This window comes from Monomorium pharaonis, chromosome 3 (genome assembly GCF_013373865.1).
Source record: "Monomorium pharaonis isolate MP-MQ-018 chromosome 3, ASM1337386v2, whole genome shotgun sequence".
NCBI lineage: Eukaryota > Metazoa > Arthropoda > Insecta > Hymenoptera > Formicidae > Monomorium > Monomorium pharaonis.
Window position 1 is genome coordinate 29,138,593 of NC_050469.1, and position 22,046 is coordinate 29,160,638.

At 32.2% G+C, this 22,046-nt stretch overlaps 3 protein-coding genes across 3 annotated transcripts; all 3 read left to right on the forward strand.

The window, feature by feature from the left end:
- The first annotated feature begins 666 nt into the window (after positions 1–666).
- Positions 667–8,269, forward strand: LOC105831888. The gene is made up of 3 exons (XM_012672340.3): positions 667–1,693; positions 7,081–7,160; positions 7,623–8,269. The coding sequence occupies exons 2-3, from the start codon at positions 7,113–7,115 to the stop codon at positions 7,884–7,886; spliced, it is 312 nt and encodes a 103-aa protein (XP_012527794.1). The 5' UTR covers positions 667–1,693; positions 7,081–7,112; the 3' UTR covers positions 7,887–8,269.
- Positions 8,270–8,400: 131 nt separating this feature from the next.
- LOC114254286 lies at positions 8,401–16,250 on the forward strand. Its single transcript, XM_036283658.1, has 3 exons — positions 8,401–10,552; positions 11,104–11,159; positions 12,526–16,250. The coding sequence occupies exons 1-3, from the start codon at positions 10,529–10,531 to the stop codon at positions 15,236–15,238; spliced, it is 2,793 nt and encodes a 930-aa protein (XP_036139551.1). The 5' UTR covers positions 8,401–10,528; the 3' UTR covers positions 15,239–16,250.
- Positions 16,251–16,488: 238 nt separating this feature from the next.
- Positions 16,489–19,642, forward strand: LOC114254293. Its single transcript, XM_028190246.2, has 3 exons — positions 16,489–18,876; positions 19,202–19,260; positions 19,355–19,642. The coding sequence occupies exons 1-3, from the start codon at positions 18,859–18,861 to the stop codon at positions 19,485–19,487; spliced, it is 210 nt and encodes a 69-aa protein (XP_028046047.1). The 5' UTR covers positions 16,489–18,858; the 3' UTR covers positions 19,488–19,642.
- The last annotated feature ends 2,404 nt before the right edge of the window (positions 19,643–22,046 follow it).

The following is a 22,046-nucleotide window of genomic DNA, read 5'->3' on the forward strand; positions in this document are numbered from 1 at the left end:
ACGCGCTTCGCTCCGTACATCCACACAAGTTTCATCCGAAGCTCACGTGAGCTCTGGCCAGCGTTGTTCCCTTGTTAGTTGTGCACTCGCAAACAAGATTTCCCTGCTTGACTTGGAAACGAGCGATCAGTTCATGCGGCGATACTACTGGCTGTTATTAGGAAAAGGATCGCCGATAATTAGCATTTTAATTTGTAGCCGTGATTTCTCCATATCACTTTCTATCCTCGCTCTCCACGAAAGATCTGAACAAATATATTTTATATCATACATTTTATAAATACAAATATAAGAAATTAAATCTTTCAGTCCGACAATAACAAGCGCGTAATGGGATACAAAACGTATAGAGCGTACGTCCGGAGTTGCAACTTCATAAATTTATCTGCCTAGCAACTTTTGCAAAAGTAAAAGTTACATTAAGAAACTCGATTTATTGCGTCATTAATCTCTTACAATTGAATGTCGCGAAGATCTTAATCAATTGGTTTATTATTTCGATTTCTGTTTCTATCGAACTTTTATATTTGTGATCGCAAAGATATTAATATAATATATTACACCATTAATAAACTATTAATATTTATGATATCTATATAAATGTTAAAGAATGTTCACATATAATTAATTATATTAATCACGTATTACATTTAATATACCAATAACAATTTGTTTAGATAGTAATAATAATCATTGAATGTCGGATCATAGATTGTTTTTTAATTTCCGATAAAAATATTATTGAAATCTCTTTTGTCTCTCACTGATACGTTATTTTTCTTTTACTATATTAAAATATGATATATTTATTTACACACTATTTATTAACACACATACACATGTATAAAAATATATTAATGATTTGTTAAATATAACAATAATTATTACTGCAATTGTTCTTTTTACGTTTTCAATTTGTTTAAATTTGTTTTTATTTCTCCTTGTTATTATCACTAAAATAATAGCAGATCTCTTTAAACTTTGCGCTACTCGTGCCAGAAAGTCCTATTGTGTTTTTATTTAGTTGAATCTACATTTTTTTCATAGTCCTTTTTGCCTTTTCATTATATTTCAATCAAAAGCGAATTAAATGGAACTTTCCTTCCCCCGACAATCATCTCTTTTTTTCTTTACGACAAGAACGGGCCGTTGACTCAGTGGCGGCAGTGGTATCTCCTCATCTGTTAAAAGACGTAGCCGCATTCAATTACCTATCTGCTGTAAATCGAACTAGCGCGGCAAAGAGGCACTGTAGAAGTAATGTGTGTCTAAAAAACGCAATATCGGACGGGGAGGGGGAGGAAAAAAGGCGATTTATCCGCTTATGTAGATAGGAGATACGCGCGTCTATCACGGGGCTTGAAGCGCGCGCTATTCTCCGATTGGCCGGCCGCTGATAGCGCGGCAAAAAATGAATGCGCGCGCGCGCGCGCGCGCGGGGACTCGACCGGGGCCTGTTTTCCACTTTCATCGACTTCCGTTTTTGCGGACGGGGAATACGGAGCGGCGCGGTGGCGACGGTGGTTTCCATCTCGACGGACGCGCCCGGACACGACAAGGCCGGCAGTGAGGCGATCGACGATCGTTGAGATCCGCATCTTGCCACGAGCGTCACTGCCACCGTCCTCGTTGTCATCGTCGTCGTCGTTCGTTCGTCGTGCGCTGACTTTCACTTTTCCGCGGCAATACCTCGGTGAGTCTCTCTCAGAAGCTCCTCGCGTGCGTGTGCGACTTCCCGGGAATTTTCCGTTTGTCTCTCGACCCCATTTTGGACGACCTGTAGTTCCGAAAACTTGTTAGACGGAATCCTGAGTTTGTTCGCTTATAATTTTGCGCACGGTGCATTTCTTTCGTTATGCATGCGTATAAGTTTAATATCTGTTACAGTTTTTATGCTTATATACACATTCTAGCTACTTTTCTGGCGTCATCAAAATTGTACAATTGTACATTCGCGATATACGATTTGTAAAAAATGCACGGAGAAAAAAATAATTAATTCAACAAAATGTGTAGTTACAGGTTGCCAACTACAGATATATTCAATACAATAATATGCTATTGCAATATCAACATTGTACTTGCATTGACACAAAATATTATCATATTGAATATATCTGTAGTTGGCAGCCCGCAACTACACATTTTATTGGATCAATTACTTTTTTCTGTGTATATTTCAAATAACAATATGAAATTATAAAAATATTCCGTAAGAGAAAGATAATTGCGTAGATAATTAGAAAAAATTAATATATATTTATTTAAATTTTTATGTATGAATGTATATCAGGATTGTACCCTATATTTCAAGATTACGTCTTACAACTACGTCTCTGTAGAATTATTTACGTATTGTTTACGTTATGTTACAATTTTTATGTTATACAATTTTTTCCAAGAAAATAATACAAACAATGTAAATTATTATAAATTGAATAACACACTACAGATAAAAATAATTAAATTATATCGCCAATACACATTTGATTTTAATATTGAAAAAGTAAAAACGTAATATTAAACAAATTTTAAAAATGAAATAATTTTATTATTTCTAATAAAATTTGAATCTTACACCTCCAATTTAAATTGTTATCAGCATTTATTATCTGGCATTTCTTTCCACTTTCTACAACATTTTCCGTTTACGATGCGGATAATACTCTTATTATTTTTATTTGATTACATAGCATACTTTCAGCACAAATCCAACTTTCCAAGAACACATGTGCAAAACTTTTTTTTCAAAACGGTTAATTAGTAAATATTAATACTTTTCCGTAATATTATTCTAATCTGGAGTAATATTCGCCTTGTGCTCGTGCTTGTCGATTTTGCAAACGTTTACACTACATTTTAGCGAGTTATTTTATCAATAGCGAGAAGACGTATCCAATGATCTTATAAATAAAAAAATTATATATTGATACAATAATGTGACAGTAATCACATTATTTTTTTGTGCGACAAACTATGGACAATTTCAATTAATTTTAATTAATTCTAAAAAATTGCTTAAAATAAAATCTCTAATTATATAATTTCATATAAGCAATTGTCGTCAAATAATTTTTTTTCCATGACAAAACATAAAATTAGTCATTTTATCTATTCTAAATATAATACTAAATATAGTACAGATATTACTAAATTCATCAATTACATTAGAGTTTGACCAAAACTATCTTATGTATATTCTAACACATTTAGTATATGTATACATGTATGCATAGAAGCCTAATGACTTTTTATTAAAGAGTATATGTCTTTTTATTTAAATAAATTTGTTATTGTTGAACACAATTTGACTAGAGAGAATGGCAGGCCGCTCTAAATAATTGGTGAAACTGGTTTTTCTAACTGAGTTTCTGTGAAAGGCGCATTCTTTTTCATTTGTGGAATGTAGAATGAATAAGATGAATAGACTGAATGAGATGAATAGAGTGAATAGGACGTCGTTTTCGTTTTTACTAAAGATTTTCTTAGAATAAAAAGAATAAAAAGTCATAATATCTCTAACAAAGCGCGGTTGACCCGCGTCGACTTCTAGACATTTGATTCGCGAAGTGGCTCGACGAGCCGTGTGTTTCATTTCGTCACGCCTTACTTAAACACTTTCGCTTTCGTGCTCCGCGGATCATCTCATGATTCCTAATTGGACACTGTGTAATCGCCGTTTTACGGCTATTTACTTACCGATGCCTTATCTTGTAGAGCAATTTGATGCGAATATAGCGCGGTATATATAAATCTTTAATTCTTCTCCCGATGCAAGAATACGAGCAAGATTTGGTTCTCTTCGTGGAATAATATACGTGAAGTTTCTCATTTTGAGTACGAAGGAAAGCGAGAAACACAGTTTTTCTCTTTCGTGATCTATTTCGTGTTTCAGTATGATTAATGTAATTAAAATATACAATTAGATATATAAGTAAAGTAAACAATTAAAATGGATAATTATACGTTTATTAAAAAAAGAAAAAAAAATACGAATTTCACGTCAACTAAAAAGTGTATGGTTACTCGATTGATGTAATGCCTTCTATGTTTAATTCGGACATTCACCGTAAAGAGAGATAAAGCGCTTAAGAGAGATTTCTTAATATTTATATTTTAATATTAATTAATATTAATATTTTCGCGGATGTGTTTCTTAGACTCTTTTTCCTTACATTTTTGCATTGCTTTCACGTGTTTGGAATAATTACTTATATATTATAACAATAACAGTTGGCCGCACAACGAAAGGCATTACATTTCGTTAACGGCCTGTTTCGCAATAGGTGAATGGTCAAGGTATGTGCACATACGTAACGGAGAATGGAGAGCAACCGTAAAAATGTGATTTTAGAGCGGGCGTATTGTAGAGATCCGCGTTCAAAATGATACACAATACGTTGTTGTTAATATCGAGTGCCCCCAGAACATCAGAAATCCTTTTAAAATCTTTTTAAAGACGACTTTCCTATTAATAATATTTATATTTTCTACAGGGAAAAAATAAGTTCATTAAATTTTATGTAATTAATTATTGACTTTTAGACAAGGCCAAAAATCTTGTAGTAATTAGAACACTTCGTAAACTTTGGAATAATTTTTGAAGTATATAACAAAAAAAAGGAAATGCTTACTGGACTGTCTGTTAGAATTCTAAAACAAATAATATAATACCTATTGATCATTTATTAAAAGTTTTCGAAATCAATCAAGTAAATTTTCGATAACTGTCAATAAAAACTTAAAAGCAAAAATTGCAGCTTGTACTATACTCACGTGTTAAAATTTCGCAGTTAGTCAAAGAAACTATTGATGACTATCAATAAAATCTTGGAAGTGTAGAAAGGTAGCTTGTACAATACTCATGTATTAAATTTTCGAAGTTCGTCAAAGAAAGTTTAAATAGCTATCAATCAGAACCTGTATGCAAAAAAGAGCTTGTATAACAGTCATATATTAAAACTTTTCTATTTTTTTTTATGTGTATGTGTATGTGTGACGAAAATCCTTTCCTTCTTCCTTTTATAATGACAGAAATTTGTAGGCACTTTCGAAGAGATTCAGACAAGGTAAATCAGCGTAAGAAATAGTCGCGCACGAAAGGGAAATATCGTGTAATCAAGACTCGGAAAACAAATGAATCGGAAAAACTTTCTTCATTGCACGGAAAGAAAAGTTGTGTTATTAGCATATAAGTTAGGAGTTGTGAGAGTACAAGGGACATCTGGGCAAAGATAAATCAGTGGTGTAAGCTACGGCGACAAGGCGATATTGGTGCTGCTCTATTTCGCAATGTATTAGTCCTGCAGCTCAACTTGTGGGACCGTAGCGGTTTCGCAGTCGAGCTGAAAGCCACCCGTAGCGTCATCCCTGTCCTTTCTTCCACTACTACCACAACATCAAAGTCTTTCAGTAGGCCTATTCTGTAACTCTTAACGACAGTTCAGTATCGTTATATTGTCGTTGCGCAGCTTTTTTGTCGTATATAATATGTGCGCAACGACAAATATACAACGATATCGGCACTGTCGTTAAATGTTACAGAATAGGCCTACAGGTCAACAAGTGAGCCGCTACGATTCCACACTCGAGTTCGATGACTTTACTGCCGTCTGTACTTGGATGACTAAGAATACGTTCTCGTGAAGCTCATCAGTGTTATATAGGGTGCTTTCCATTTAGTAACACAGGTCGACACAAGCATCGTTCTATCTTTTTTTATGTTCAATGAGTAATAAAGATAGAACGACACTTGTGTAGACTTGTGTCACTAAATGGAAAGTACCCATACTGTATAGCAACGAAGTGAACTTATTAGCCGTGCGACGCAACATGATTACATTGTAGCAGACAGTCAAAGACCTTTTCGACAACTCATACTGCAATTATTCCTCTACGTTCGGGAAATTATTCTTAAACCGAAATCTTTTAAAATTAGAATTTTCTTTACAACTTTGTCAAAAATTGTTTAATGCCAATTGGCAATCTGTTATTCTTATACAGGATTTTAATCGTTCTGGAACTTTGTTCAATATTTTTAAAACGTCTAGGATTTTTTACAAAAATGTACATAAAACTGTTTAGAAATTATGTACTATCCAAAAGTAAATGACTAGTCAAATTTAATGAATTAATTTTTTCAAAGTGATAATTTGACTTATTGTTAGTATCAGTCTTTTTTCAGCAAGAACGTCGAAGAAGAAAATTATCGTTCATTATATCTTCTTAATCTTTTGCATCATATATATTTGTAATCAAGTCTCAGATTGAAGTTCCATTAAAGAAAAATTCATTTGAGATTAAAGAATGTAATGTTGTTATCCGTTTCTTGAAAATTCGCGGAAAGTTATTCTTTCTCAATTGTGTTTATATGTAGAAAATTATTGCTAACTTGACATTTTTGCTGAGAAAAGATTGATTTCAAATTAGCTGAAGAATTTATTGTGGAAAGAATAACCGATGATTTAGAAATCATCCGTATAGTTGTATACATTACACAAAAACATTTTATTTGTAACAATAAATTGTAAAAGCAAGTCGAGCGTTTTGTAATTAAAATTTCTTATTTCTGGTATTTTTTCTTCAATTTAAGAGATTGGTTGATTTCTATCCCTCTCTCTCTGCTTCCTTAAATTTTTTATTCATTATTTAATTAAATATTTCGTACTTTAAGTTTAGATTTGTTTATTTTTAAAAAGCTTTATACGTATATATGCTTGTTTTTAATTTATTATACAGGATGTATTATTATTATATTATACACAGGATGCACCTTAGTCTAGATTTATCTCATGCGAATCGAGGCAATGCTCACGTTCCGCACACAGCGTTAAATAATATCATTCCGCATATTTGTGGTTATTAACACCAAATATAAGTGCATGTATGGACGAACAAACACGGCTCTTTTTTATCGCTAATAAATTGCAATTATAAACACATTTGCCACGTGGCATAGCGTGCAATTAATTCGACGAAAGACCGGAATTATGTCGCTTTCCCTGTTTCATTGAATGGCCGAGAGAGTTATACTGATAGGCTCATAGTTGTATGTCACCTAAGCATTATTTGTCATTTTAGTATCTTTGATCACGCAAGAGACGGTCAGGGAAATGGAACGGAAAATGATAATGATATGGAACGATTGCAATATTTCATTGGTACGTATAATTGTTTATAAACCGAAAATTATCACGTCGTGTCATGACAGTCATCGCAATGATCGTAAAAAGATTCATTGTGCGTGTAAATCGTTAAAATATCGTAAAAGAAACGTGTAACTCGTTAAGATGTCGTAAAATAAGTGTAAATCGTTACGCTATCAATTATTCTGTCAGACTATATAGCTATATTCAAGAAACTTAGAATTATACTAAATTAAAATAAATTCGATTTTTAATTCAATGAAATTATTATTTTAGTTAGTTTATTTTTAATGCTGAATAGATATTTATTGATCTAGTAATTATTGAGATTGGTCTCTGCAAGCAATTATGTTTTAAATAGCATTAGCCTTCTGATGCTAATCTTTTTGGGAAGCAATTAAATCTTTAAATAAGCGATTGTCTATTGTTTGTACATTGCTCTTTTTGATAGCAATTGATAAGAAAGCGTTATTACAGGTTTTTTGCTTTTTCATCACATTAATTATCTTCACGTCGGCATACGATCCGGATGACAAGTCCCTAAAGGATATCCTCTTACCGGAAGGTCAATTCGAGGCGTTTTACCTGAAAGGTACGCAAGACGAGGAGCAAAACGCCGTGAGGCCGCCCCATCTTCACGGATCTTTTCATCAATATCGAAATCCGGCATTAGTTGACGCGCCCAACAGCGCGGCATACGGATTTCGTTTCGACGGAAAACGCCGCTTTAATTTCAGTTGAACTATCACTAATAATTAAAGAAAAAAAGAAAAAAAAACAAAAATAAAAATAAAACGAGGGAGCACTGAACATGCCAGAAGTATTACTGCGCTTTCATCAAGAATTGCGGTTATCATTGAAATGTGAAGATCAGGTATGCGTAGATGTCTGGCAGTTAGCGGTTAGAGCGATTTGCATCATTTTGTTTAGTCATGCGTGTAAACCGAAAGTGTTTATGAATAAGACAAATTTCACTTGTATCGTTTTCTTTAAATAAAAACCGTGAATGCGGTTTACAAATTATTCTTGTAAAATTTACAACAACAGTTATATAAGTATGTAGTTGACATTTTTTCGAACGATGTTTTTGATTTATGAGAGAATAAAGCACACATTTTGGACCATCTGTGTTTTTTAATTAGATCCCTTATTTATTTTGTTAAAAAACTAAATGTAAGCTGTCATGATCAAGCAACGCTGGCAAAATACATTAATTCAAACCGACACAGTCGTGATGATATGATTAATGGACGACGCATTCACTCAATTAAATTACAAGATCTATCTCATGTTGGCAAGGGTGGTAAATGTTGAATTAATCAAACCTGTGTCTGATAAATTTTCTATCATCAATCATTTTGGATCAGATAATAATTACAAGTTAATATTTCCTTAATTCGAATACTATTCTAGATGTAAAAAAATTAAATAATGTGTGTTCCAAATTTATAAAATAATTCTTTTATCAATTCTTTTAATATTGCATAAGTGAATAATAATATCCAAATAATCAATCAATTAGATTTTATTTTAACGAAGTTCAAAGCTTTAAAAGGAATATATTAAATTGAAAATTGGAAAGTTGTGACAGAAAGATGAAAGTAACGGCTTTACTAAAAAAATAAAACAAACTTCACATTGATTAAGCTATTCATGATTCGAAAGGTAATTCGGTGATTTTGAGACATTATATATATATATATATACACATAATATATATTATATACATAATCTATATATATTATAATAAACTACATACAAAAATGAGAAAGCATGTTCTAAGAATATTTCACACAACCTGCTCCAGATCTTATCAGGAGGAACCATTATAAAAATGTAACACATAGTTACTTGATTATACGAGCGGGTAAGACCGCACTGCTTTTGATGTAAGACTGGTTTAGCGCACCCGAAGGAATTGATTTACTACTAGATTAGATATTATTAACCATCTCATGCGCGAATGCATGAGACGGTTAATAGTATCTCTTCTTGTATTAATCCATAGATTTTTCCGACCTCTCCTGTAATCGACACTGTTACCACGCCTTTTCCGTTCACGATGAGTATAGAAAGATCGCGTTTCTATATATGGAAATTATATCAGAATCGCCTCTACTTCTGTGCCAATTAATTAGACATTAGACAGATTTCTACGCAATTTAAGTAGCAATGATGTATAATTCCAATCGACAGCGGGGATAAGAATTCGATACGATTCAGTTCTGACGATTTGAACAAACAACTTTCCATATTTAGACGATGTGTTAGAAACTTAGCGCTTCATGCTGGAGATGGTAAACTCACAAACTCACGCAATTAAAATGGCGCGTAAATGATTTTACTTTCATTAAGCCAATGGCCTCTGTTATGCCTACTCTCGCGTTAATTTGGAAGAAAATCGTAGAATTTCAACGGCGAAGATCTATCTTCATTACCCATTGACACGATATGCTTCCATCTGCAATCACCAGCGACAACGATGTTAAGGCGCCCACGGATTTGTTGAGCGTACTTTTGCGTTACATGCATCTGCGAGTTTTCACTTTTGCAATTATAGAGGAAAAACAAGTCTCTAATTCTTTCAGAGCAAGAATTCGCAAAATTTCGTGGGTTATTAATCCTTGGAATTTAGAGAGAGACGATGTAATATATTTACTTGACGATTATTTATGTTATACTGATGATACATCTTGAGTTTTTATAGACAAACTGCATCTGCGTATTAAACACATTTTTTTGTTATAATTTCTTATATCACAGTTTTTTGTTACAACTTTCTAACCAAGCTTGTATGGACTTATATTTATGACACCTTTTTTATACTCCTAGAATATAATAAACAAATTAAATTTGACTGTCAAAGTGAGAGATACCGTATAAAGGACGGAAATAAAGTATCAAGACAGATATATAAAAGCTGTAAAATAAATTTAATATAAAATTTGCAAAAAATGTTTCTACTTTTAGACATTTCGTATTCATGTGACATATTATATTTTGTTCTCAGGAGAGAAGTTGCGAGGAGCAAGCAAAGATCTTTTTACAAGCACGAGAAACCTTGCTTTAATGTATTACAATAAACACGTTTGTCTAGTAGCAGTAGCGATCCGATTGCAATTTAGAAACTATATGAAATATAACAATAAGGAAATATAGAAAACGAATTGCTCCCGTTACTCCGGTTCTTGAGTGAGCGTCATGATGGAATATGCGTGGTGTATTGGGGGATCATACACTCAAGATGCGTTATCATGTCTGCTTCGGCACGAACCCCGCTCTAATAGTTGCGGGAGAAGCTTTAAAAGAGGTGCCTAACACTACAACCCAACAGTCTTCGCAGTAGATCGGTGAGGTGAGCGGAATTTCGTGCGAGCTACGATATGAGGATCACATGTCTTATTACGGTGAGTGAAGACAGCTCACACATTAGAAAATGATGGTTTAGTGAGAAAAGTGAACGACGAAATTACAATCGACGTGATTAATCGCGTGAATTTATCGATCACGGGCCTACGTGGATCTTCCGTTAATATCATCCAATTTCGTCAATAATGCTTTGTTCAATAATGGTGAACCCAAGGATACGTGTGAATAAGGACAACTAAAAATTGTAGTTATTCATCAAAATATTTGTTATCGTTTTAATTCAATGAAATAATTAACAATATGTTCAGACTGACAAAATTGTGTCTTTATAAAATTAAAGTTTAAATTAATGATGTTAATAGCATTGATAGTCTTTCAACTTGCAATTGTAATGCTAATTTGAATCTTTGTATAAAAAATTTACTAAGCAAAAAGAATAAATAAAATTTATTTAAAATTTATTTCAAACTATTTAAATTAGAATTATTGATTATTATAAACATTATATAATTTATACAACATATAATGTAATAAAAATATAATAGTAAGATGTGTTTTTTACAATTCTACATGTATGCTTTATATATAGGTCTGTGCGTATCTATCATCAACAGTATCCACTGATGAAATCCAATATTTTAACAGGCAAGTAGCTTCTTGATATCAACCTTCCTCTTTTGTAATTTATAATTGAAAAGTTCTTATTATAAAAGTTATTATAGTTAAAAAGTTTTTTTAGATAAGATTACACTTCTTCTTCTTGATTTAATATATATTTTAAATTTACAAGTATTAGATTTAATAATAAAAGTATATAATAAATCTAATAAATAAAATCTTAATTTTATTTAAAATTTAATAAAACAAAATAATTATTATACATATATGTATAATTATATAAGTATCAAACATATTTTAGTCTAGGGCATAAAAAAGAGCCTATTTTTGAAAATTTTTAAAAGAAAACTATTTGACATATTTTTCTATGCTTTATACACATATCTAGTAAAAATTAATTTATTTTTTTATTTTATAAACACTTTTTCAAATTGGTTGAAATCTAGTCTATCAAGAAATTACTTAAGTTATCGATTTTAATTTTTATTATGTAGTTAAATTAATTTTATGTCTGTTTATAAACTAAGATAAATAAAAAATTAAAATAATTGCGAATTATTAAAATAGCGTGTTTATAAAAAATACATATAAAATAAAAAAAAATAAGTTTAACATATATGAAACAATTAATTTATAGATTATCGCAATAATTCTAGTTTAGTAATTTTAGCGATAAACATATACGTTTAATGTACAAAATTTATGTCCATAGAATATCTTCCTTCCCTTTTACATTTCAGAAACAATTCGAAATTATGAAAAATTATTTTCGAAATATTAGACAGCGAACACAAACTTTACAGATACATTATATGTGCAAGAATTAAAGTTGATAATATCAATAGTTTTGAGAAATTATATGTCAACCAATTTGAAATATTTATTAATTTTTAAATTTATTTAACATAAAAATTAATAAACATTTAATCATGCAAAATTTTGTAAACATTTTTGAAATATTGTATGTACGAAATTTTACAAGTATAAATGTTTAGACTAAAATGTTTCTCAAAATTAAAATATTTTATACACTAAATATTATTTTATTTGTAATTACGTTTTAAATCTGATGACAAATCGAATCAGGGCGCAGTTTGTAGATCTAACTTAGACAATACAATGTCCGAAATAAGACGTCTCAAAGTCGTCTTTTAGATATCTCAAAAATATATGACATAAGATGTCTAAAACACATCTTAAAGACATCTTTAAGACATATTGTGTCTCCATTTTGGACATTGTGTTGTCTGGGGAAAAATATATTAAAAAATTTATATAAAAATATTATTGAGCGTCAAGATCCACTTCGATCAAAAATGACATTTCTTTTCCTACTTATGTTATACAATCTTTTTGTTTTATTAAATAACGCATATACATTGTATATTAAATAACGCATATACATTGCATGCTCTAGGTTAACGAGAACGAGATTACAAGAACAATTGGCTTTCAATGATGCTGCAAGAAAAGAAATAAATCCCAATATTGGGATTCGCCCCTATGTATTTTCTACGTCGCAGATTTCTCGACCACAGGAACAAATCGAAACTTTACAGAAACCTTTTCACCGAAAGGTTCGCGAATCTCAATTTAGACCTCAACAACAACATGCTCGCTCGAGACCCAATCCAATGAAACGTCTGAAAATCCGCTCAATCGCCGGTTATAGCGAGGTGTTGGGAGATGACAATGAAGTCCACGAATTCATTCACGGACAGGCCCCTGAAGAAAAGCACGGAGAAGGACCGATTTACATTAAACCTGTGGTTCGCGTCACAAAGAAAAATATTTTTGATTCTATAGTAGATATATTGGAGCAATTGCTGAATCCACCCAAAAAGGAGCTGGGCCCAATCGTCGGACCTATCAAGATGCCGGGGTCCCATCGCAAGATCTATTTGCGCCTGATGGAACCGGTCGACGAGAAACACATTAAAGTGCGCTTCGTAACAGAAGTACCGGTTCCCGTAGTAGATGAGAAGTCTATCTTAGGTCCGCACCATGAAACCGTCTTTCCGTTTCTACCTTTCGTTGATCCTGCCGACGCTCTTTTGCACCGACACCCTGCCGGATCAAGTGACGCGACCTTTAGTTCCTCCAATCGTCATCCATCGGTTCAACTGCCTCGAAACGCCACTCGCGTTTCCGGTAAAGGTCAAAGAGAACAGTTTAGACCTCCGACTAAACCAAAGAAGCCTACGGAAGATCTTCAGGAAAGCAATAACGAAAATGTACCGCCTGTTAAAGTGGCGCCTGCGAGCGGGGCGGAAAGCGATAAGAATCACTTGTACTATCATTACCAAACGGAAGACGACGCCGTGAAACAAGTAACGGAGATAATTAGAGAGGAACAAACGAAACACGAACAAAATTCGAAGGAACCCTGGTATCAGCTGACCACACACCGCTTGCCCCTTCGGCAGGTCGCCCCGTTGTACCCGCTCTCGGCGATGGAGCACACTGACTCTACCTCTTACGAGAATACGTATAAAGTGCCCAGCGACAGTCTCACCGTTCCTAGTCAGTATACAAGCTCGTACGAGCAGTACAGCAATGCTAACGCAGCCTCGGGAGAGATTTACGATCAATCTTACACCGTGCCGAACGCTTACCAGAAGCAAAACGAGTTTAGCAACGCCCCGAGCTCTTACTCGATCTCTTATCAGAACCAAAACGAGTTCAACAACGCCCCGAGCCCTACTTCTTACGTCAAGCAGAACGATCTTTTCAGCGCCCCCACCACTTATGCAAGTTCTTACGAGGAGACGGCCTACGTTCCACCATCACCGGCGAGCACTCACGCGACTTTTCACGAGGCGCAAAACGGCGCAGACGCTCAAGCTGCTTCAAATTCTCAGAATGCACTTCGTGTCATAGAGCCGCCAGCTTATTTCCCCGATCCCCGGCAAGTCTTGGGGAATCCCAATATTAAATACGAAAACCCTGCGACTCCACGGCAGCGTTACAATTTGTCTAATGCCAACGTGACGGGCTCGTTACCACGCGATAATACGCAGAATAACGGCGAGATCTTGAACGATCAGGTAATATGGGGTAAGGTGAAACGGGAGAGGAGCGAATCGAATTTCCAGATGAACGAGTCTAACTTCCAGAAGAGCGTGGAGATTACCCCCGATGACAATCGCGACAAATGGCAGCCGCTCATGTTCGTGCCCGAGGACGCGGATTGGCACAAGGCGTTCACCAATCTGGCGAAGGTCGCGAACGGTAATCAGCACGAAACCATCGTGACGGAACAACAATCGATCGATCGCCCGAGGCAGCAGGTTTCGCGAAGCACCACGCCGAGCACTACGACCGAGAGAGAGAGGGTCGGTGCACGTCGGAACAGTAAACGCCGCAACCCCTCGGTCGCAGCTACCACTCAAAGTTCAAAATGTCTGACCGCGGACAAGGGAGACAAATGCGAACGAGCGGAACCCTTGATCGCCCCGACGCCTTATCCGGAACAGATCGTGGAGAAGCAAGTACAGTCGGTCGTCAATGTTGAACCGGTTTTGATCACTCCGAAATCAATAGCGAGCAGTACAGTCGAGTCCGTGAGATTGAATGTCACGAAGAGCAGCTGGATAGTGGAACCGCAGCCATTAAATGACACGAAGAGCAGCTGGACAGTGGGACCGCAGCCATTGGTGATGACAACCGATAGTCTCGCGACGAACAGCACGACGGAGAAACCGGCGCTATTGATTAAAATGATTAAGAGCACGACGGCGAAATCAGTCGAAAACAAAACAACAACCAGATCAAAGAGTAATTCAATAGAGAAATCGTTAGCGAGCAGTACGACGCAGAGATCATTGATAACCGACACCTCCGAGGCGTCCGTATCGAATAACACCACGAAGAGGCTGCGATTACCGAAGCGGCCTATGATAATGAAAAAACCGACTTTCGTATTGAAGGGAGGCGAGTCGAACAGCACGACGAGAAAAGCGAGCACCACGACGAGAAAAGCGAGTACCACGACGCGGAAGCCGATCACGAGTAGTACGACGGAGAGAACGAAGATGACGAGGCGATCGAAATACCATGGCGAAAATCGCGGCGCGATTTCGAAGACGAAGTCGAGTACGATATGATAGAGACTTCATAATTTAATAATAGCGTATTTCTCTTTTTTAGGCACGATCGACGGCAATAACACACGTTCTTATGCATTGCAACATTGTTAGTTATGGCAATGGGAATAATGCGCGATGATATCCGAATAATTTGTAATCCTGCATGTAATTGTAGGAAAAAAATCGAGAAAGTCATCTATCCGTGTAATTAAGCAAATGCATGTATACAAATATGCGTTTACATTCAGACACAATCGATTATAATTATAATTATTCGTATTGCCTATATATTCAGAAGATTGAGTATCAGATATAGTAACGGGCTTGCTGTCTCATATCTTCAAAAATTGTATGCAATGATTGTCGTCATTTAAACTCGAGATATTCGTGAAACTTTAAAAGAGAATATTTATACAGAGTAACTAAGGGTAATTTTTTTTTGAGGGATACAAGACGGATTTGGGGGAACAAAAGGACTACATGTTCATTGAATATAAAGTTTGTTAAAAACGAGAGATGCATTAATATTTGCGTAAAATAAAAAAATATCGTTAATTTTTGAAAACTATATACTTTATTTATCTTATCGTGTTTTTACTTATACATGGCACATAGAATACCAATTGTCTCAAGATGATTTTCATTTTCTCTAATGTACTTATTTTATGATCAAATTGGGAATAATCTTCTCTGATATAAAGTAATTGAATTTGTTAAAATTAAATTTCGTCAACTAATTAAAATTTTACATCTTACATAAAGTTACGAAAGTTAAATAAAAGATTTTTGTTTATTTATATATATAAATCTCTTCTGTTCAATATTCTTGACGAAGATTTTGAATAGTACTGTTTGAATAGTACTATAATAGAACCAAAATAGTAACTATGAATCTCTAGATAAAGATATAGCCATAGTTATGATAGTCATCGTAAATACATATTAAATTAAACATAACAATGTGTTGTTAACAAATTTTACCGTTCAAAACTTTATTAACTTGTATGTATGTATATGCATGTGTATACACGAAGAGAATCTCTTAAAAATTACCCTTAAAATCGTGGTAATTGTGAGACAATGTAAACCTTGAAAAATTTTACTACACTTTTAACAAAATTTACTAAAATTTTAATAAAATCTGGCAAAGTTCTAAATTTTATTAAAAGTACAATAAAATTCTTTGAGATTCACGTTGTCTTATAATTACCACGATTTTCAGGATAATTTTTAAAAGAAAATTCTTTCCGTGTATGTATACATATACAAACAAATCAATTTTATATTATACATACATATATGTACATACATACATATATATATATTCTGTATATTTTTTGTTGCACTATTTTTAAGTTGTACATAAATAAATAGGTTATTGTGTGATTTATTCCTCTTTAATCTACTCTAATTATGAAAACGTTCATTAAATAAATAAAAAAATAATTATACAACTTTCATTCAATTTTACCCTAGTTTCTAATTGTTTTCATAGAGGTAAGTTACATTTTGCATGACAAATAGGAAAGCGATATAGACAATGGGGGTGTTATTATTGTTAAACTCTTGCAATTAGAGATCCACTTAAAATAATGCACGGTATTAGAAAGTTTTGATGTATGTTTCAGATACATTTATAATACATTGTAACATTAAATATATTTGTATTAACACCTTCATAATAAAAGAAAGATTAGCGATTTGGAAAATAGCAGTTTAGCGAGAATATTATCACGAAAGTGTATACCATTAGAAAAATTAGTTTTACATATTATTTAGACCAAGAAATAATTATTTTACCAACATAAATTAACAAGATTTATTTAATTGATCTTTTCTATAAAACCGCTTTTGAATTAGTTTTAACGGGCGACGCGAGCAAGGCTATTTAACACACTTGCAGTTATTCGAGATACAAATTAAACATAAAAGAATTTCTCATTTCAATAATTAAAAAATTGATAACATAAAATAAATAGCTAAAAGAAGGAAACAGAAAGTAATCGTAACTGTGTTATAATTTTTATAATAATTATAACTCTTCATTAACCGGTCGTCTGCAGCGAGTTCGGTAAAAGAAAGGAAACAATAATTAGTGGAACAAATAATTAGTGGAAAAAACGCGACTAAGTGCACTTTCCAAGTAACGGTTACGGCCCTTGCATCGATCGTCGAACGGTTTTCCATCCGTTAGAGATTAGCGTGGCCGTGAAACCAACATGGTCGGCGATTATGATCGGGATCGCCGAGGCAGTCACGCCGCCGCGATCTTTTCTTCCATTTCTTCTTTACCTTCAACCACTTAAAAATACGAGCGCGCTACTATGATTGCAGAAACACGTTTGTATATACGCGCGTGTAGGCGGAATTTCTTGTGCTCTTCAGCGCTAGGTCGATTTCACTTTTAAGTGACTCTTATACGCGTCTGATTAATTGGAGCGATTTGCTGCTTGCACACTTGCATCTTCAAGATTCTCATGAATTCCGAGAGAAGAATATGCTGCTATACGATTGAGTGTTAAGTTACTTAACAAAATTTATAATTTTTGCATTTATTACAAAAAATTGTTATTTATCTCTCTTAACCTTCGCTTAGAATGGCTTTGGTTCTAATTAACTACCTATTTTTATATCCATCTCTTTATTTCGTTCTAATAATTATTACTTTTATTGCGGTTTTCCTTTCTTTTTTTACGTATAAATTCATCTATTGTATTTGGATATCAGTTTTGCTTCACATTGCTTTGACACACACACAAGAGAAGAGTAGAGAAGAAAGATGCCGAGAGAAGAATATGCTGCTATACGATTGAGTGTTAAGTTACTTAACAAAATTGATAATTTTTGCATTTATTACAAAAAATTGTTATATATCTCTCTTAACCCTCGCTTAGAATGGCTGTGGTTCTAATTAACTACCTATTTTTATATCCATCTCTTTATTTCGTTCTAATAATGATTACTTTTATTGCGGTTTTCCTTTCTTTTTTTACGTATAAATTCATCTATTGTATTTGGATATCAGTTTTGCTTCACATTGCTTTGACACACACACAACATATATAACATATTTTCTTCTAATACCCTTTTCTATACCTATTTCGTCTCCTTCACATTTACGTAATAATTAAAACGCACATTTTCATAATAATCCAAAAATTCTTAACAAAAATACAATCACATTTTTCTCATTATGTAAGTTTATATCAAAAGTAAATAATATTTTGAAATAAATATATTATGACAATGTTGTAATTAATGCATTTAGTTAATGTCAGATTTAAAGACTTGTAGTAAATAACTACAGCAAACTACAGTAAATATATAGAAATTTGGTAAAAATGTAAAATAATATTTTTCTCTAAATTGACCTAAAAATGTGTAAGAATTACAAGGATAAAAATCCCGTGTAAAAGAATTGTTTCATGATATTTTAGTACGATAAATACAAGTGATTGTGATGAATGCACGTTGGGCGGAGTTTCATGGAATATTTTGTGCAGAGATTCGCCTCGCTAACTGCTGGTTGCACTATATAAACGTTGGTTTTATAGCTACGCGATGCTCAGAAGATATCTCTCGATTGACCAAAGTGCTTCGAGAAAAGTTTTACAGAAACGGATTGTGAGTGTTTCACAATGAGGAACAAATTTCTGGTAAGATACATTTATTAAGATAACACATTAAAATTTTAGATTAAATTCAGTATTTAATTAAAACTGTAATTTGATTTAATTAATTTTAATTTAATTTAATTTTAATATTTACAATTTTAAAAAATTTAAATTTAATTTATAAACATTTAATACTAATTTTACAATTAATTTTAATGTATTAATTAAATTGAATCATTTAATTTAAAAACTTTTTTATTACATCCTTTATATTTAATTTAAAAGAATTTGTGTAATAACAAAATAACCGTACGCGTGTATTAATCATTTTTTATTAATAAAGTAAACATAATTTTATTTGTTACAGTACACTGTCTTGTTTCTGATAACCTTTGCATTCATCATGGTACATCAATCAATCGAATCGTAAGTATTTACAATAAAATATGTATAGAAATATAAAAAAATATAACGAATGTGAAATATATGTAAAAATATAATATTTTAAATATTTTTTTAGGAAGAAAGTGGTAATACACGTCCCTTACCGAGTGAAAAATGTGAAACATACGCACACAATCTATAAAATAATTAAACATCATGGTCATGGAAAACACAAAAGTGACGAAGAATATTACGAAGATGATTATTAAAAATATGTATCTTTTATAGTTTATAACAATCATTCATGTGTAAACAAAGCATATCCAAAGAATAGTTATTAGATTTTTATTAAATACAATGCATCCTGCGATTTTCTGTCATTTTATATTCTGTAGTGTAATGTTATTATGTTTATAAATAAATGATATGTAAATTTAAACACTGTTTTTTATTATTTATGCAAGAAATACAAAATTGAGATTATTTTTATTATTAATACAAATTAACAAGGCATTTTTGAAAATGTAGAATAAAAAAATAATTCTTAAAAAATTCTATATTTATTTTTTAAATTTATATTTATAATTTTTAACTTATTAGTTAATAAATTAGTTTTCAAAACATATTTGTCTTACATATTTCTACAATTCCTACATAATTTAAATTAAAAAATTTAAACTTATTTTATTATTTATACTACATATGTCTTATTTGAGCTGTTACAAAAGTTATTTAATATAATTTTATTAGAATTTTTCAATAATAATTATAATATTAAAATAAATATTTAAACAATGTTTAATATATTTTGCTATTTCAATATTCTTTTAATACAAATAATGAATGTAAACATATATTCTTTTCATCATTTAATATAAGTTTAACATAAAAATAGTTATATTTCATAAAATAAAAATTAATCATTGTTCTATTTTTTATTATTACCAACTTAAAATTGTTTGTTTATTGTAATTTAGTTGTTAAAAATACAAAAACTTGTATTATTTATATATAATATTTTAAAAAATGGTTTAAAATATCAAGCAAAACAATTTTGTCACGACACTGAACTTGGCCGGATTATTTTCATGGTTTATTGACCCCATAATTTCTAAAGCCACATTAGTCACGGATCGACAAATCAACCATATCACCGGAAGATACAGCGAAAGTGATCATCAGCCGTGAACTGTATCATAGTATAGTCGCTTCGGAAGATTCGCTTCGATGGCATATAAATGGCGATTCAGTGTCAATGATATCAAACGGCAATTGTCTGTCAACGCGTTTGCGACGGTTACGACGATTCGACAATAAATCATGGTAATAACATTGATAAAATTGATATCAAAATAAACGATATCAAGAAGCAATTCATATATATATATATATATATATATATATATATATATATATAACTTTTGGAGAGCAATTTGTATTCAAAGTTTATATATAATACATAAACTTTTAATATAAATCACTCCTCAATATCATTCACTTTGATACATATATTGTGTGTATGTCTGTGTATATATATAAATATATGTATTATAAATATCACATTTTGCGTTACGAATAATTAAGTAAAAATATGCAAGTGAGAAATTTCAAAACATGTCGAATGCATGACTGCTACCATGATTAGTGATTAATATTGTACACAGTACACAAGAAAGTGCGTGCATCGTCCTAGAAAATGTAAATCAGAAAGAGAAAGATATATCGTAGATATTGGTATAACGGAATCATAATCAACATAAACATATCGCTGATTAATTCAGAAAGATACGTGCACGTATAGATGATCTAGTAAGTGTAACGATCGCAACTTTGAATTTCAGAGGATCACTATCAGTCTACTTTTCATTCTGTCGAACGGAGTGTTCAACAGCGGAAGCGCCAAGGAGCAGTGAGTATGCAACGGTACTATGTTATTAGGTAATTTCATTTATTTCGCATGAAATTGCCTCGAGAGATGCTTGGCACTAGACGTGACCACAGGGCTTTACGCTTTCTTGTAGAGAAAATCATAGCTTACGCTTACTCTCGTTCTCACTTGTCGGCTAATTAAAGGATGTACACTCTCGTTTGTTCACATTACGTCGTCTCCTCATTTGCACTCTTTTATTTACATGATTTTAATTTTTTAAATGTCAGTAATGAAATCATCTTAAGTTGAATTAGTTTGTCAATATAGTAAGTATACGATTTATTTACCTATGTAAAATAATTATTCTTTTTGTAGAGAATGTAAAAACTTAACGGTTATTTCGTGGTACGTACGTGTACATAAATGTAAAGAGTAAAAGATGAATAGCAGAACACAAATAATTGTTGGCTATATTTGATATATGACAAAAATGATATATGGCAAAATTTTTTAAAGTTTTTTTTGAAGTACAAGAAAATACACATTTTATATTTCTAATTTTTTATACTTAGTAGTAGGCAATATAAACTATCTAAAGTGTGTATTTTCTAATTTGCAGTGGTATACTTATAACTGGGATAATTTGTGAGTATCCATTGACTTTTTGTGATTTTTATTTCAGAATTAGTGTATAATTACTAAAAGATCAGTGTATTTATTTCACTGATTGACAAGTTATAAGTATACCATTGAAATCAGTATTTTTTCACTGATTTTAATTTAGAGAGAAGTTTTTGTACGTACAGTTTATTTACCGCAAACATAATAAATAATACTTGATAAATTAAGTTTTAATATATTGCAATATATATATTAGATTTATTTTATAAAAAAAGCAACCTTTTTGAGTGTAGTAACACCACATTTAGTTTTTTTTTAACTAATTGTTGATTGAACT